This window comes from Phocoena sinus, chromosome 8, assembly GCF_008692025.1.
Source record: "Phocoena sinus isolate mPhoSin1 chromosome 8, mPhoSin1.pri, whole genome shotgun sequence".
Lineage (NCBI taxonomy): Eukaryota > Metazoa > Chordata > Mammalia > Artiodactyla > Phocoenidae > Phocoena > Phocoena sinus.
In genome coordinates, this window is record NC_045770.1 from 20,266,182 (window position 1) to 20,284,967 (window position 18,786).

The 18,786-nt window shown below is 42.4% G+C and overlaps 2 protein-coding genes across 3 annotated transcripts in view; both read right to left on the minus strand.

Moving 5' to 3' along the window:
- DIXDC1 (DIX domain containing 1) overlaps positions 1–8,882 on the minus strand; it is a 73,970-nt gene extending 65,088 nt beyond the window's left edge. Inside the window, exons 1-3 of the mRNA XM_032641329.1 lie at positions 8,810–8,882; positions 7,981–8,111; positions 7,104–7,195 (exon numbers count right to left, since the gene is read on the minus strand). Of these exons, the coding sequence (XP_032497220.1) occupies positions 7,104–7,160 (57 nt within the window). The 5' untranslated portion in view covers positions 7,161–7,195; positions 7,981–8,111; positions 8,810–8,882. The remainder of the gene's footprint in view (positions 1–7,103; positions 7,196–7,980; positions 8,112–8,809) is intronic.
- Positions 8,883–9,414: 532 nt separating this feature from the next.
- Positions 9,415–16,843, minus strand: C8H11orf52 (chromosome 8 C11orf52 homolog). 2 transcript variants are annotated; one of them, XM_032640712.1, is made up of 4 exons: positions 16,748–16,843; positions 11,938–11,975; positions 10,582–10,634; positions 9,415–10,349 (listed from the first exon to the last, which is right to left on the minus strand). In XM_032640712.1, the coding sequence occupies exons 1-4, from the start codon at positions 16,777–16,779 to the stop codon at positions 10,101–10,103; spliced, it is 372 nt and encodes a 123-aa protein (XP_032496603.1). In that variant the 5' UTR covers positions 16,780–16,843; the 3' UTR covers positions 9,415–10,100. The 2 variants fall into 2 exon arrangements, with proteins under 2 accessions (XP_032496603.1, XP_032496602.1); XM_032640711.1 differs by lacking the exon at positions 10,582–10,634 and having other exon boundaries at positions 9,415–10,555.
- Positions 16,844–18,786: the final 1,943 nt, after the last annotated feature.

The window sequence follows — 18,786 nt, forward strand, 5'->3', positions numbered from 1 at the left end:
TTAAGGCGTGCAGAAGGTCAGGCCTCGCCCAAGGACACAGCTGGACAGTGACAGAGGCTATTTGAGGAGCTAGGACTCTTCACTGGTGATTTTGCAAAAGGTCCAGATTCCCTCCCCAAATCCCATTAGTGCCTTAGGACGAAAAGTCAGTCATGGCTCTTGTTCAACCTAACTGACCTCCTCCTCAGGAGGAAGGAAGAAAATCCTTATCCAAAGCAGCTGGAACTAGCCACATCTGCCTGAATGTCTAAAGCTGCTAAGCACAAAGAGAAAAGACACACCTCCCTCTGACCACTGCAAAGAGGAAGCAGAAGTCAGCCGAGGTGTTAAGTGGCTGCTGCTGGTTGAATGCTGTGGGTTCAATTCAGGCTAAGGCTGGGGAAAAGCCATGACACCAACTCAGACTGAACCCGAACAGCCCACAAGTCAGAAGACCACTGTCCTTCATCTTCTAGATGGGGAATTTGGTTGCCAAGAACTCCCCTCGCGGCCACCACAGTTCATGGTGTACCACCCTCAGTTGAGTCACTAACCCATGTTAATGCAACAAGGCCCCTTTTAAAGAGAATTGTGAAACTCCCAAGAGTATAAAGTTGTATGCAACACATCTACATACTTAGTGATGCAAGTCCAGAACACCCAGTTGGTGGATCCCCGGATAAAGGATTCTGATTGGTTGACAGCCCATCATGCTTTGGATACAGCATAAAATATTGAGACATCAGAGGGAGGTTCTGCTGACAGTTATCTATGCCAAGAGGTCACTGTTTCTCAAACAACAAGCTATTTATCAAAGTAGGACCTGTGAACTCAATATTCCTGGGGAAAGACATTAAATCACTGAATTTTAAAGCTCCAGAAAAAGATCTCATCTGGCCCAACTCTCTCATCTCACAGATGAAGGAACCAAGACTAGCAGAGGTGCTCACAATCACTTAGCAAGTCAGTACAGGAGCTAAGATCTGAACCAAAGGCCTCTGAGGCCCAGTACTATGCTGTTTGCCCTATGCTGGAGGAATTAGAGAGAATTGTGGTAAATAGATACAAGATCTATTATAGGGCATATGATCCAAGACTACTATTCCTTGGAAGTCTATAATAATACCAACCACATATTCTACAGCAAGAGTATCCAATAGAACTTTGTGTGATGGTGGAAATGTTCCATATCTGTGCTGTCCAATCCAGTGGCCACGAACCACAGGTAGCTGATGAAAACTTGAAATGTGGCAAATGCAAGGTTGGAACTAAAATTGACATGGCATTTAATATTAATTCGTTTAAATTTAGGTAGTACAATTCCAAAATATTCTGTTCCATTGTCCCCACACAACTACTGGAATGTTCCAAAAATTATAATATGTTCACATAGAGTCTGCCTCTCAGACTTGGAAAAAGCAAAAAATTCTTGTTGGACCAGATAATCCCAATTTTTTTTTTCCTCAAAACATATGTTCACTATACTTATCATGGTCTGACTTAGAAAGTGACCCAGGTAAAGAATCAAGCTTTAGCTCTAAGCAGAACTAACATTTACTATTCCTTCTATCCTCTCCATCTCACCCTATTGTGATATCAACACAAGAGCTGGGAGAATCAGTGGGTTAGCTAAATTACCTAGGAATAACTAGGACAATGATCTGCACCCTGTAGTGCCCGAGCCAGGGAAAACTGCAAGCCAGTCCGGTAGCTGGAACCACTCCCACCGCTACAGGTCTCTTATTCACTCTGCCTGGAGCAGAGGCAAAGAGTCCAAGCAAGCTGCTTTCTGCATATCTCTGTCATGCTGCCTGGTTTCTGAAATTATACCAAGCTTCCTCAGTCCTGCATTACTTTAACAATAAAGGCAATGGATAAACAAGATCCTACTGTATGGCACAGGGAACTATATTCAATATCCTGCGATAAACCATAACAGAAAAGATATGAAAAAGAATGTGTATATATACGTATAACTGAATCACTGCTGTACAGCAGAAATTAGCACAACATTGTAAATCAACTATACTTCAATAAAATAAAATTTAAAAAAAACAGTAAAGGCAGATACTTTCCTCACCAACTAAAAGCTACCCAAATATCTATCTACAAAAGTAATAATAGCAAAATTGAGCTCTTACTATGTGCCAAGCCCTGTACTCAGCACTTACATACATTAGCTCATGTGATGGTCACAGTTAGCACAATCAGTAGGTTATTTTTATTGTCCCCACTTTACATACGCAGAAAGAGAGATCTGGAGGGTAATTTGCCCCAACCCCATAGCTACTAAGCAGTGAAGCCAAAGTCCAGGTTCTTAATCATTATGCAATATTCTTATATGATGTTACAGCATAGAAGGAACTCAGCATATGTTTTTAGTTGAATGAAAGAATGAGCCAATGGAAGAAACACTGGCAAACTGATTCATCACTTCTATTAATACAGATAATAACATGTTAGCCTAAGACTTTGAACCTCAAACAAAACTGTCATTTGGTGAAAATATTGACTGTGACTTCTCCCTGCAGAGAACTAAGAAGTGTGAAATTCACACCTATGTAAAATTTAACACATCTATTATGGGCAATCATTAATAACTATCAGGAAGCAGAAAGGCAGTTTGAATAAACGAATAATTAAAATTGTCAATGGAAATATTTTAAATGACTCTCTGAAATAATTTCTCAGTCTTTTTCTGTTTTCTCACATTAGCAAGTTCCTTGGCAGTAACATATGTTTACAATTTCTATTGCATTTATCTTCAGAGACATCACCATAAATACATATACACAAAAGGGTTCACGTCCACCAGCAAAGGTCCCAAACGTGTCCTGGCTCCTAAACTGCTCTCTTTTGTCTCCAGGCTTTTCTGCCAGTCTGCATCCCTTAATCTTCCTTAGGCAACACATTCATGTTGCTGTTTAACTGCTCAAATGTCTTCAAACACTCCCTTTTCCTAGCATGTCAGATATAAATTCCTCATGCCCAGCTCTTAAGGCCTTCCCCCTCACTGCCTATGCTCAGTTCACAGGCTCTTCACCATTTCATAGACGCACAGGGCTCATTTTCACCTCTATACCTTCATGACTATCCCTCTGCCTAGAATGTCCCACACTTCTGCTTCAAATCTATTTACTCAAATCTTCACTATGCCTAGTTTAAATCTTCACTATGCCTAGTTTAAGTTCCACTTCGTCATGGAACTCCTCTGACCACTCCTGAGTTTGTTAAAATCAAGACAGATCTGATCGTAATCTGTCTGGAACACCCACCTCTCAGATAACCCATGGTGCATCCCTCCTCTTCTTTCAGGTCTCCGCCCAAATGTGTTTATTCTGTTTGGCCTTCTCTGACCACTCTACTTAAAATGATACCACCTCCTCACCTCAACACTCCCAAACTTCTTTGCCTGGTTTATTTTTATTTTCCTTCCTAACATTCATCACCATCTTGCATACTCTAATATTTACTTGTTTACTTGTTTATTGTCAGCCTCCCTTCTGCCCAGAATGTAAGCTGCATTAAGGGCAGGGAGTTTTGTATGTTTTGTTACTGATTTATCTCTAGAACCAAGAATATTTCATGGCATATAGTAGATGCTCAATAAATATTGGCTTCTTCTCCTTAAAATTAAAAGTGATAGCATGCTATATACTGTATCATTTAGCACTTTATAGTTAATTTAGGAATGTGATTTTTTAAATCTCTTTTACTGCATTTCCAAGACAAATATAAACAATTTCTGGTATTCTTCTATACTTTCCTCTCCTTCACCAATGCAGTCTTTGATTAAACATATATTAAATGTATACTGAGCACCTATTATATACAGCAGGTCCTATTCTTTTAGCAAAAACTTCAAGAAGTCACAGTTACACATAAATACACACACACACACACAGAAGGGCAAGAAACAAGACTAAAAGAAAGAATAGTAACAGGAAGACTAGTAAAACAGAGAATCCAATATTAGCATGTGGGAACAGAGTGTACAGGGTGATTGTGACAGACTGAGTGGGGAGAAAAAGGAAAAAAGAGACAGAATGGTGTGAGACTAGAGTAGGATGCTGCCAAAGTAGTCACCAGATGCTAGTGCTTAATATAAACGGTACCAAAGCAGATATGCAAATATATTCTACATGATTTTTTAAAATTCACATTTCAAACGTTATCTGCCAACTATCCCGTGGGTAAAAATTAGATTAGGACTAGCACCATCTGGTGGATATTTTGGAAGTGACCCTGAGTTTCTCTAAATAAAAACATCTGTAAATGCCCCCATGTCTCTGGACTGCCATTTATAATGTGTTAAGGTTCCACATGATTAATTATACTACCATGACGTGAGATAATCTTTCTGCAGGACCCTGGGTCTCGTTGCAAGAGGTAGCCAGATTTCTACCAAGGACCTTCCTATCTCCCAACTGACGTCGCTCTGCCTTCGGAAGCATGTATACAAAATCTGACACTGCAATTCTTCTTTTAAAGAGTAACATTACTTAAAATGTTCACATCCTTTGAACTAGCATTCTACTTCTGGAACTCTATCCTGAGGGGAAAAAAGTCTTAAATGAGAAAATCAATTAGTTATTCACAAGGCAGGGAGGGGAATCTAAAAGTCCAACAACAAAGGAATGGTCAAGAAATTAACAGCCATAACAAAAAGAATAAAATACCTAGGAATAAACCTACCTAGGGAGACAAAAGACCTGTATGCAGAAAACTATAAGACACTGTTGAAAGAAATTAAAGATGATACCAACAGATGGAGAGATATACCATGTTCTTGGATTGGAAGAATCAATATTGTGAAAATGACTATACTACCCAAAGCAATCTACAGATTCAATGCAATCCCTATCAAATTACCAATGGCATTTTTACAGAACTAGAACAAAAAATATTAAAATTTGTATGGAGACACAAAAGACCCCAAATAGCCAAAGCAGTCTTGAGGGAAAAAAACGGAGCTGGAGGAATCAGACTCCCTGACTTCAGACTATACTATGAAGCTACAGTAATAAAGACAATATGGTAGTGGCACAAAAACAGAAAAATAGATCAATGGAACAGGATAGAAAGTCCAGAGATAAACCCACACACCTATGGTCAACTAATCTATGACAAAGGAGGCAAGGATATACAATGGAGAAGAGACAGTCTCTTCGATAAGTGGTGCTGGGAAAACTGGACAGCTACATGTAAAAGAATGAAATTAGAACAGTCCTTAACACCATACACAAAAATAAACTCAAAATGGATTAGAGACCTAAATGTAAGACCAGACACCATAAAACTCTTAGAGGAAAACATAGGAAGAACACTCTTTGACATAAATCACAGCAAGATCTTTTTTGATCCACCTCCTAGAGTAATGGAAATAAAAACAAAAATAAACAAATGGGACCTAATGAAACTTAAAAGCTTTTGCAAAGCAAAGGAAACTATAAACAAGATGAAAAGACAACCCTCAGAGTGGGAAAAAATATTTGCAAACGAATCAATGGACAAAGGATTAATCTCTAAAATATATAAACAGCTCATGCAGCTCGATATTAAAAAAAAACAACCCAATCAAAAAATGGGCAGAAGACCTATATAGACATTTCTCCAAAGAGGACATACAGATGGCCAAGAAGCACATAAAAAGCTGCTCAACATCACTAATTATTAGAGAAATGCAAATCAAAACTACAATGAGGTATCACCTCACACCAGTTAGAATGGGTATCATCAGAAAATCTACAAACAACAAATGCTGGAGAGGGTGTGGAGGAAAGGGAACACTCTTGCACTGTTGGTGGGAATGTAAATTGATAGAGCCACTATGGAGAACAGTATGGAGGTTCCTTAAAAAACAAAAAATAGAATTACCATATGACCCAGCAAACCCACTACTGGGTATATACCCAGAGAAAACCACAATTCAAAAAGACACATGTACCCCAACGTTCATTGCAGCACTATTTACAATAGCCAGGTCATGGAAGCAACCTAAATGCCCATCAACAGATGAATGGATAAAGAAGTGTGGTACATATATACAATGGAATATTACTCAGCCATGAAAAGGAACGAAATTGGGTCATTTGTAGAGATGTGGCTGAATCTAGAGACTGTCATACAGAGTGAAGTAAGTCAGAAAGAGAAAAACAAATATCGCATATTAATGCATATATGTGGAACTTAGAAAAATGGTACAGATGAACCGGTTTGCAGGGCAGAAATTGAGACACAGATGTAGAGAACAAATGTATGGACACCAAGGGGGGAAAGCAGCAGTGGGTGGGGTTGGTGGTGTGATTAATGGGGAGATTGGGATTGACATGTATACACTGATGTGTATAAAATGGATGACTAATAAGAGCCTGCTGTATAAAAAAATAAATAAAATAAAATTCAAAAGAAAAAATAAAACAACAAAAAAAGAAAATTACAGCCATTATGATGTCTACCAAACATTTGTATTCATATGAAAACAAATATTTTAACAATTTCATATTAACAAATATTAAGCCAGAAAAAGCAAAAGGCAAAACTATGTGCATAATATGATCTCAAATATGTAAATAATATACATAGAAAAAAGGCTAGAAGAAAATATTCTAAAATATTAACAGGATTGCTTGTAGTTGGGAAGATTATGTTTTTTAAAAAATCATGGTTTGCACTCTTTCCCAAATGCTCTATAATTCACATACATTATTTCCTTTTTTTTTTTTGGCTGCACCATGCAGCACACAGCATCTCAGTTCCCCAACCAGGGATCAAACCCATGCCTCCTGCAGTGGAAGCATGCAGTCCTAACCGCTAGACCACCAGGGAATTCCCATGTACATTATTTCTATAACAAATGTTATTGAAGTCTTTTAAACAATCCATATGTTCTGATTAATTGCTAGAAATTTTCAACCTCTGCCTGATTTTATTAATTCCAGAAAAAGATAATAAATCAAGTGAGCCAGAATTTCCACAAGAAGGGGAAGCTAGAAAAGAAAGCAAATATATTATAATTTTGTTCCAGGATCTGAGTACTGATGGAGAAATCCCCCAGTTGTCGAGCTGTACTGAAATTCCATTAATGTCATCACACTCCTCTCAGTGGTACACTGGAAACTTACAGAGGGCTCTGCTGGTAGCAGGGGGTTACAGAGTCTCTTAACCACTTGGGTACCCATCTTCAGAGTCCCTAGAAGAGCTGGATCAGGGCCACCTTAAAATAGGAAGAGAAAGATCCATGCCAAAATACAGGTCAGGAAAAAAATTCCAAAAGTTAAACCAATTTAGAGGGGTCAGGTTCCTGCCCCAAGCCTACCCATTTAAGTCATCTGGAAGTATGAAAAAATAGGACCCCGGTGAGCAGGAAATCCATCCCAAGATAGTATAATTACAACAGGGCTATCACAGTGGCATTTTTAATACTAGTGACTTAGGTTTTAATAGTAATAAGTAAAGACAATTGCTTCCCTATCAGTCAAGCAAGAATGCATTTTCCTTCCTCCCTAAATGTATCAGTCTGTTGACAGAAATAATCAATAAACAATCTATAATAGAAATAGAAAAGAGTTTTATTTGAACCAACCTGAGGACTATAGCCCAGAGATAGCTTCTCAGATAACTCTAAGGAACTGCTCTGGAGAAGCATGGTTTTCAGCACAGTTTTAAATCTTGTCAGAACAAAGAACATCAAACAAATCAGAGATTCGTTCCTTCAATCTTTCAAACAAACAGATCAGCATGTACACAGCAAGTCAGTATGGCCTTGGCACCTGGGAAGGGAGTCTTATCATCGAAGGAGTAGCAGCATTGGTGTCCCAGGAAGGGAGGCATTTAATCTTTACTTTTAACATGGCTATTCTTTACTTCTAGTCAATGCACCCTTTTCTATAATGATTAAAGCAGATGTATAATGTATGTTTGATAAGCCACAAACAGGCTGTTATAGTTAGCACAAAATTCAAGTTAAACTATGTATAAGCCATAATGACTTTCCCATACCTCAATATGTGAAAATGTCTTCCGTTAAGTCACAGATCATAGGAAGGATTCTGAAGACGATGAGGAGAAAAAACCGGGAGCTCTGCTTCTGGCTCACTCTTCCCTTCAATCCTCAGGAATTCAGTTTTAACCTAGAAAAGCAGCACTTACATTCCAAGGCAGAAATTTTTATAAAGCACTTGAAGTTTATAAAGTGCTATCACCTATATCAACTTATTTGACCAGCATAGTAAACAACCCTTGGAAAGCGAGTTCATTTTATTACCCGCAGCTGACAGGAAACAGGCTAGTGTGTTGTTCTGCCAATTAGTAGTGCAGGCAGTGTTCTAGCCACCTCTTCTGAATCCACTTGCCTTAAATCTGTGCCAGAGAACAGGCCTAGAATGGTGCCTAGCGGTGGTGGTGATGTGAATGGTGACAGGCATCATTTGCCCACATCCTAGCAACTCTTCCAAGTGCTTTAAATTCTCACAAATACTCTAAGTAGTTGATACTATTATTTCCAACTATTTTTTGCGCTGTGATTCCATTTTTCAGTACTCTATCCATCTTAAGGAATCTTCCCTCTCAGGAACAAACCCGGGGGCCACCGTATTTGGAGAGGATGGTGTGCAGCTTGAGAATGGGAAGTCTTCAAGCTCCGAAAGTCTGAATCAAGAACTGCACACTAAGAACCTGCAAAGCTTGGAGAGGGTTCAGAACCTGAAACTTCCACCTCCTTCTTCCCACCACACTCTCGCCCCTCCATTTGTCCCCAGTTCTGGTCTGGAAGCTCAACCGGTGGTAATAATACTTTCCAGGTAGGTACCCGCCACCTTTCAGCACCTACCTCTTAAATCGTCGATGTGTGGTTCCGCCTTTCTGTCCCCAGCCCTTCTGAGCACGGCCTCCTCCTGCTATAGCGTCGCCTCTGCGTGCCCGCTGCCATGGTGACGGCGGAGGCCTGCCCGGACCGGTCCCGCCTCCAGCCAACCGGAGCCAGCCCTGGTCCACCCGGGCTCCGCCCCATGCCTGCTCAGACCCCGCCCCCTGCGTGTCCAGCCCCGCCTCCTAATGGCCCAGAGCACAACCTCTGCGGGCCTTCACCCCGTCTCTTGCCGGCCCGGACCCCGCCTCCCGACTGCCAGAACCGCGCCCGCTGCCCGTCTAGACCTGCCTCTCGCTGGCTCGGACCCTGCCTCCTGATAGCCAGAACCTTGTCCCTCTGCCCGGACCCCGCCTCCTGCCGGCCCCGCCCCCGCCCTGGGAGCTCTGCCTTTTGTAGATGGGAACCTGCCGCCAGTCCGTGCAAACTACTGCCTCCTGGGCTCTACTCCGGCCGCAGCCGGTTGTGTGGCAGAAAGTGGCTGGCCTTCCCTACTACCCTGAGGCTGAGTGAGACCCGCTGTGCTTCGAAGAGCCCGCAGACCTCTACCCAAGAAAACACACCAGGCATGTTCCTTATGCGATTTATTGATCCTAACGGCTCTGCAACCCGCGAGAGAAAACAGTCCAGCTAAAGGGAGTTTCTGGGCCTCGCAGTGCTGTCAGCATCTGTGACTTGACGTCCTTGTAATCGATGGTCAGAAAACGCTTGCTCCATGCCTCAGCCCCTGTCCTCATTTGTTTGTATAGGTCTGGGACCCTTGACCCAGCCACTGAGGAGATTGCCCAAGACAGCCCTAGAAGCTGTGTACGAGAGCTCTGAATGCTTTCCAGAGCACCTCTTCGTCTTCAGCTTTGGCGTTTAAGGTGTGTAGAAGGGATACCATCAAATTAACTCCAACAAAATCAGCTCAAGTGCAGATGCTTCAAGGGTAACCTGTTCTCTCTGCACTTTTCTAGAGAGCAGGAGCAAAGGTAGGGGGGCAAAACCCTACCTTCCCGCACACTCAGCCTAGCCCCCTCATTTTGTAGAACTCCATCCACCCCCAGGTAACCCAAATACAACCCCAAGCTAATGGTGGCAAATAAGAGATAGGCTTAGGGAAAGCGCAAGACTGGGGCCCTCAATTCCAGGGGCTCTGTAGTTCTAAAACGTGTCCGCCATCCCTGGGCTGCTAGCCAGTCCCCCAAAGCAGTAGATTCTCCCCACAGCCATAGTGATGAAATGATGCAAGCAGGTTCATCCTCCCCAGGGCTCATACTAGGGTCCCGTTCTTGCTGTCATAGCGGCGTGTGGACTGGGGGAAGTAAAGCGTCGCATACTCTGTAGCATTTTCTAGCTGTAGGTGCTTCACCTCCTGGGCAGAGCGTGTCTGGGTTAGGCTGCACACTTGAATGTCGGCATAGTGTAAGCTGCTCTCCTCCGACCTGAGGCCTTGACTCATCTCCTGAGACACAGGCTGCTTTAACACCTGCTCATACGTACGTCCCGTTGGGTCATGGCCCTGAGAGGAATGGACAGCATTAAGGGAGATTCTTGACTTGGTTTTGCCCCTCACCTCCAACGCAGGGTCTGTTAAATGACACTTTGCTTTGCTGCTTTGGGGGATGGAGGAAGATGGGCAAAACCAGAAACTTCTACAGATGACTGAGACGTTTCTGTCCCAGGTTGGAAAAGCTGAGTCCTGGGATCCCATGTCTGAGCAGCCTCCTGGAAGGGACGGAGGTTGTCATTACCTTTGTGCCATTCTGTTGCTGCTGCTGCTTTAATGTCCGTCTTGCTTGGCTCCCTGAGAGGAAGAAATCTGACTTAAAGCCACCGACTTAAATCCATTTTCTCTTCCTGTCTCTACTGAGATTGCCTTCTTCAAATCTCTGTGAAATTATTATGGTGGGCTTCTAACTAATCTCCCTGCCTCTGCTCTCATCTCTTACTTCTACCATTCCCACATTCAAACTCCTTAGCAGAGTATACAATCTGGCCCTTTCACAGTCTGCCCGTAATATCTTCCATCCTATTTTTTCACTGGCCCCTAACATAGTTCAACAGGCATATGTTGAGAGCCCACTGTATGCCAGGCTCTGTGCCACATTCTGGGGATGGAAGGATGAGTAGGCTGTTTTCTCCTGTGCAGGGGAGCTTGCAGTCTACTAGGGGAGACAAGTAAACAGACTATTACAGGGCAATATGGTAAGAGCTCAGCTACACCAAACATTTGGTCACTTTCCATAAAGTCACTCTCTTCTCTTGTCTTTCTTTTCTCTGCATGAGATAATTTCCCGGCCTAAAATACCCTCTCCTCCCTGCTCCTCTTCCAACTTGTGAACTTGCTATTATTCCTTCAACATCGGTGTTTTCTCCCCTTCTCTCACAGCATGAAGCTGGTGCTGTTGGGAGCACTAGTATAATACATGGTATTATGGCTACTTGTTAACGTGTATAATACGTGGTATTATGGTTACTTGTTAACGTGTATTTCTTTCTCAAACTTGATTTTCAGTTCCTCTAGGGCCGAAACCATGTGCCCTTCCTCTTGTGCCTCTCTGCCTCCTTGGAATCCTGCCTAGTGCTTCACATACAATATAAGGGTTGAATAAATTTTTGCTAGATGAATGAAGGAATGAGCAACCAGCCTTGCCACTCTGAGATAATGGAAAGGACGAGACTCAGAGTTTCAGAGCTGGTCTTGAACACAGTAACCTAACGATTCTCTTTGGTGTACTATCTCCCTTTAGCCGTCCCCCACCCTATGCCCCTTCTAAAGACACTGGTTCTCTTTTTTTTTTTTTTTTTTTTTTTTTTTTTTTTTTTGTTTTCTGCGGTACGCGGGCCTCTCACTGCTGTGGCCTCTCCCGTTGCGGAGCACAGGCTCCGGACGCGCAGGCTCAGCGGCCATGGCCCACGGGCACAGCCGCTCCGCCGCATGTGGGATCTTCCCGGACCGGGGCACGAACCCGTGTCCCCTGCATCAGCAGGCGGACTCTCAACCACTGCGCCACCAGGGAAGCCCCCGACACTGGTTCTCTTATCTTCTTTTCTCAAATTTGCACTCCCCCTAGCATCTCCCACCCGCCCCCCCCAACACCCATTACCCATTTTCTTTTTCCTCTGGAAAGTTGACGGGCAGCTCCTGTGAAAGGAAAAACAGATCACTCATGTGTAAGAGCCTGGCCACTATCTTCCCTCCTTCATCATTTGCTCTGTGGTCTCCTTAGCATTCTGGTAGGATGACCTTCCCTCACCTCCCTCTAACAAAGACTCACCCTGAGCCAGTCCCAAAGCATTTATCAAGGGTACCGTAGCTCTCCCAAAGGGATGGTTCTGGAAGGTGGAGTGGTACAACTGACATAACCAAACCCAAAATACAGCCTCAGGCAACCAGGGGCTACATGCCAGGTATGTAGCTAGGTTGAGGGCTATTCTGGGATTGTCTAACAGGCTAATCCCAGCAGAGGGTGAGGGAAACTGGCCAAATAATGGGATATTCCTGGATTCAGAGACCCTCTTGCTTCTTCTCTGGTGTCTCTCCTTCAGGGTCTCTGCCAACCTGGGGTTCTCATTCTGGGAGTCACAGAAACTGCCACAACCAGGGCTGACTAATTAGAGCCCTGCACAGCCCTTTCCTAACAGGTGACCTCCCGCCCTGCTTTTTTGTCCTTGTTTTTAATTAACAGAGAAAGTGAGAGATGTTTAAGCTTTAACATCCATAGCACAGGAAGCTCTGAATTTGGTGAGTGACTCAGCTACATTGCCCTCCCTGCAGGACAGACCTCTTATACTAATTTCTGAGCCCCTGGGGTCCCCGACGGAGCCAGTGTGTCTACGTGATTGTCAACTGTTTGATGGCCAGAGAAACAACACTTGTCTGAGGAAATAGGCTGAATAGTTTGTGGCTTACTCCGGATGCTTTTTCTTGCTAGTACATTTCCAACTGTAACAGAGCCAACCCTATTTATCTGACTTCTGTCTCCCCAAGGAAGTTTCCTTCTTTTGCTAATTAAAAAGAAAGAGGGGGGGGACTTCTAAATCGTGTTCATTTTACTAATATAGAAAAAGCAGAATTTTTCCACACATATCTGTCAGAGGTTTGTGTTTTGGTTTGATTTTTGGTTTTAATGCAGCTTGCTGGGCTGAGAGTAGTTTGAGTCTCCATTTGAACACTAGAGGTGGTTCAGAAGAAAAGCTTTGAAACTATTTCTGGGTCTTTCTACTTCCTCGTCTTCCACTTTAGCTCTTCCTTTCCTTTACCACTGCCTAGTCATAGCCTAATCCCAGCCTCTAATTCCTTGCCCCTGGTCACTACTGTCTTCCTACTTACTTCTACTTTAACAGATAAAGAGAATATTAATTCTAAAATAATGTAGACTTGGGTGACTCAATTTTAGTGAACAGAGCCTGTTCCCACGTTGGATGTTGCACAATGCCTGGACACGGCCCAAATGGAATATTCAGTTAGACTCGCGGGTGATAGGATTTTATTTTTAGCCCAGAATTAAGGAAACCAAATGGGCACTCTCCTATATTGGTAGTAGGAATAAAAATTGGTGCAGTCTTTCTAGAATGCAATTGGCAATAAGTATAAGAAGCCTTAAACGTAAATGTGTGTACCCTCCGATGTAGCAGTTCTAAGCAATAATCAGACAGGTGCAAATATGGATGCTCATTGTAGCATTATTTATAATTGCAAAAAATAGGAAATATCCTAAATGTCCAACATTGGGAACTAACTAAATAAATGGCATCAACAATCAATGGATCGTTATACACCAATTTAAGAACATTATACACCAATTTAAGAAAGATGTTATGTTGGAAGAACACCTAATAGCATGGAAAATTTTCCTCTTTATTAAGATAATATAAAGGTAATATGGGGCTTCCCTGGTGGTGCAGTGGTTGAGAGTCCGCTTGCCGATGCAGGGGACGTGGGTTCGTGCCCCAGTCTGGGAAGATCCCACATGCCGCGGAGCGGCTGGGCCCGTGAGCCACGGCCACTGAGCCTGTGCGTCCGGAGCCTGTGCTCCGCAACGGGAGAGGCCACAACAGTGAGAGGCCCGCGTACCGCAAAAAAAAAAAAAAAAAAAAAAAAGGTAATATGTTTTGGGATAAAAACTATGTATATAGGCATTTAAAAAGGATTACATGGAAACACACTAAAATGTTCCTGCCATCTCTGGGTGCTTATATTTATGGTTGTTTCTTATTTTCTCCTCTTTGGTGCTTTCCGAATACACAGTGGATGTGTATTACTTTTGTAATCAGAAAAAAAATTTTTTTTAATAAAAATCTCAATTGTCACAGTGTCTTTAAGTTTCTGAAGTTTATTGAGATAAAGAGAAATAGAGAAGAACAATATTTATCCAGTCCTACTAATATTTTAAGAGGAAAAAATATATTTTGGTTAGAATATCTCGTATAGTGTTTCTAGCCAGGCTCTAGAGTCTGATTGACGGTGTCAGACTAGCTGTATGACCTTTAGCAAGTTTTTTACGTCATTAGGCTTCCATTTTCATTTTATTTATTTAAAAAATTTTGGCCATGCCACATGGCATGCGGGATCTTGGTTCCCTGACCAGGGATCGATCCCAGGCCCTCAGCAGTGAAAGCATTGAGTCCTAACCACTGGACCGCCAAGGAATTCCCTCCATTTTCTTATTAATAAAATGAAGATAATAATAGAACTTAAGACTCATGGGATCATTGTAAAATTTAAATAAAATAATAAATGTAAAATACTCAGCTAGGTGTCTGGCATATAATGAGTGTCAATCAAAGCTGACTACTATGACTACCACCATCTGAGGAAGAAATAACCAAAAATGAAAACTATGAAGACTTGGGAAGAAAGGGAAGAAAGGGAGTGAAAGATGCTTTACACCCCCTTCTCTGGAAGTTTTCATGTTTCTAGATGTCCCATGTCTATAGGACATCTCAGAGTTTAAAAAGTGCTGTTCTCATTTTATAGATGGGCCAACTAAGGCCCTAGAACTTTGGTACCTTACTCAAGAAGGCAAGAACCAAATTTCCTATTATTGCTATGTCTTCTGCCTCTATCACTATGCCTGATACACATAGGTGTTCAATAAAATATTTGTTTAATAAATGAATGAGTAGTAGGAACAGGACTTGAATGCAATGTACTGACTCCAAATTATATGTGCTTTTCAATGTACCTCACCTATCTCTCTAAACATAATGATACTTTATTCATAAACAGGACACCCTCAAGACAGATGCAGGCATGGAGTGGTAGAGCTAAGAAGGCAGTGGACAGGATAAAACTAGGCCCACGGGTTTATAGTGTTAAAAAGAAACAACAGGCCGAGACTTCCCTGGCGGTCCAGTGGTTAGGACTCTGCACTTCCACTGCACAGGGCATGGGTTCGATCCCTGGTCGGGGAACTAAGATCCCACATGCCAAGTGCAGTGTGGCCAAAAAATTAAGAAAAGAAAAGAAAATAAACAACAGGCCTCAAATGGTGTTGCTTGTGCTAAGCTCATACCCCCAAACCATGGCTTAATACCTAGCCTAACAGGAGTTTCAACCTTCCCCAGGAATGTAGTCTTAAACGTCAGTTTGGAATTTTCTGGTCAGCATCAATGAGATAATCTGCCACACAGACCTTTTCCATCACCCAAAGGAAGATGAGGTCATCCGCTCTTCCCTTGATCCCTTCCCCCTTCTGCCTATAAAAGCCTTTCATTTTGTACAGCTCTTCGGAGCTCCTTTCTACTTGCTAGATGAGATGCTGCCCCATTCATGAACTGTTCAATAAAGCCAATTAAATTTTTAAAATTTACTTGGTTGAATTTTTGTTATTTAACAACAGTGATGACAATCCTGGGAAAGAACAATAAAGACAATATGATTCATTTATTGTGAGGCTTTCACATATAATCTGCTCTTCAAGTCCGTGATCTAAACAACACAGGTTGTGTTATCTACATATTACACGTGAGGAAAAAGAGAAGTTACAGAATTTGCCTAATGTCACACAGCAAACAAGTGTGAAAGTTATATTCAAATATTGTATGGATATTCTCATTTCTGCCCTTTTATTTTATTATTAATTATTTTTACTTCTACCCTTTTTTTTTTTTTGCGGTACGCGGGCCTCTCACTGTTGTGGCCTCTCCCGTTGCAGAGCACGGGCTCTGGACGCGCAGGCTCAGCGGCCATGGCTCACGGACCCAGCCGCGCCGCGGCATGTGGGATCTTCCCGGACCAGGGCACGAACCCGCGTCCCCTGCATCGGCAGGTGGACTCTCAACCACTGCACCACCAGGGAAGCCCACTTCTACCCTTTTAAATAAACATTTCTCCAAAGTTGATTTGCTTGATTCAGGAGGCAGTATTATGGCATGATTATAAGTATGGGCTTTGAAGTCAGATAAACTTGGGTTGGAATCTTGGTTTGTTTGCTTACTAGCCATGTGACCCCAGACAAATTAGTTAACTTCTCTGAATTTCAGCTTCTTAGCTGTAAAATGGGAGAAGGAGTAAGACCACATCCCTCAGAATTGTTGGGAAAATTAAATGAGATTATAAAGTTCCAAATGCTACAATTATTACCATTATCTGGAGGAGAAAGGAAGAGAATAAAGGGAAAGAGGAGGCAGAAGAAGACAAAGAGAAAAAAATGTCAATTTACCATTCCAGCCCTGTCCTAGCCGTTGGACAGACAGCTGGCTTGGCTGTTTTTTGAGGTTTCCTGAAAGGAGGGAGCACAGAAGGGGTGCCGCTCTGGTGTTTGCCTCTGCAGGTGCCACGTGGAGGAGGTGCCATGTGGAGAAGGTGACAGTGGGAAGTTGGCAGAGCACTAGCTGCAGGCTCTCTCTTATTCTTGGGACCTTCATGTCCACCAACAGAGACCTTACCCTCCGACCTTTCCCCCTACTCACCAGCTTCCCCCGCAGCAGAGCCGGTTTCCCATGGTGCTCTGTCTCCCAGAGAGCCCAGCTGTTTTGCTATAGATAGGGGCTTGTGCATTTCCTGGTTCCCGGTTCAGCTTTCAGTAGCAGCTCCCAGGGAGTCTCCGTCAGGGTCAGATTTCAACCTAACAGGTTGGACTTTGGAAGCCACCTGCTGGAAAGATTCCCAGGTGACTGCTCCCAGCCAAAGGGTAGAGGAACACACACGGGCTCCAGGTGAGAGCAATCTCACCTTCGGGATTTGGAGCTGCTTTGATGAAGCGTTAACTTTTGAGCTTCAAGCTTCAGTGAGAAGAAACCTGAGACAGAAAAGGGCTCTGGGTTTCCTTAGAAAATGTTTCTCTACTACTTCACACTGTCATTGAAATGTATCGTCTATAATAAAGAGTCTTACCTATGTTTCCCCAGCACTACACAGGTCTAATTGAGTTTCACTTTCAAGGTAATCGGTGTCAGTCTCTTATTATCCTTGTCCAGAATCTGGGATTGAATACTGGACTCCTTGGGAAACTAAAATTTAGGGAAATGTATTCCTTTTGTATTCTCCCTTGCCATTGGAATTAATGTGGGCAAATCACTTTTTTCGAGGACTGTAAAAATGGAGGGCTGAACTCATTACTTAATCCCCTTTCTGGTCAAAAATCATATGATTCTATGATTCGAATGGTCTCAGCACTTCTTAACCACTCACTTCCCCATCCCCAGTACAGAACTACGGAATCTCCATTTAACCTCAACTCAGCTTCTCCTCCAATGACCTGAAGCTGATTCATTCCACACTCACTGGTAACTAGGATGAAGTTGAGCAAATTCCTCTGTAGAAAATAGGGGCTCTAGGAGAATTTGTGGAACCTGTATGGCTTGTCTTCAGTGTTCCCACCCCCTCTTTAGCGTCTTGTTCAGATGCCCAGTTATTTGTGTGTCCCTTATGGATGTTCAGGACCCAGCACTCGGCCCTGTACTCCACAGAGGGTACCCTGGACGCTTCATTCCTCCCCATCTTCTTTCCTTATGAAAAATGGAGATAATAAGAGTCACAGCCTTGTAGGATTGTGGTGAAGATTAAATGAGATAATATATATAAAACTCTAGTCCAGGGCCTGGCACATGGGACCCTCTCAGTAAGTCCTAGCTATTGTTATTATTATTACTTCTTTTTCTCAGCTAATTGTTAGATGGTAAAGCATCTTACTTTATTGTCTGGTGATGGATCATTGCACTAGCCTCTTACTTCATGGCCGTGCTTCTCCCTGGCAATCCATTCTGTACTCTACCATTAACTGTATTCTTTTCATCCTGTTACCCAAACTTCTTAGCTTGGCACTCAAAGCCCTCCACAATCTCGGTCCCTTTCTAGCTACTTTCTCTAATTTAAAGAAAAAATTTAAAGGAAAATATGTGAGATTTTTATATGACCAGTAATTCCAAAGGAACCAACTCTGTGTTGTGGTGGCCAGAAAATCTGATATACCCAAAGCACCATTAATAGAAGTCTAGAGTGATAAACAACGGTATTGATTATTCCACTGAAGTCTGTACCAGTCAGTCCATGATTGGAATAATAATTTTAGGTATACATGTTGAATTTCAAGTTACAGTGTCAAGAGGCAGTGTATTGAAGAGAAAGTTGTCTGAGTTACAAGTGGTATGAAAAGTCCTATAAAATATGGTTAAAAGAATTAGGCATGTTTAGTTGGGAAAGGGAAGCTTTTGGAGGACAGGATGGTTACTTTTAAATATTTGAAGGGACTCTCAAGTGAAAGAAGGATTGCATTTATTTTCTGGACATAACCTGAACCAATGGGCAGAAGTTACTGAAATGCAGATTTTGGATCAATGGAAGGAAGAATTTATAACAGACGTGTCCAAAAAGAAAATGAAATGGGCTACCTTATGAAGTTCTAAGCCCTCGGTCACTGAAAATGTCCCAGAAGTTGGTGAATAATCTTCAAAGTATTTGAATGGGATGGGGATTTGGACAAAATCAGAGGTTTCAAATTTTTTTCTAG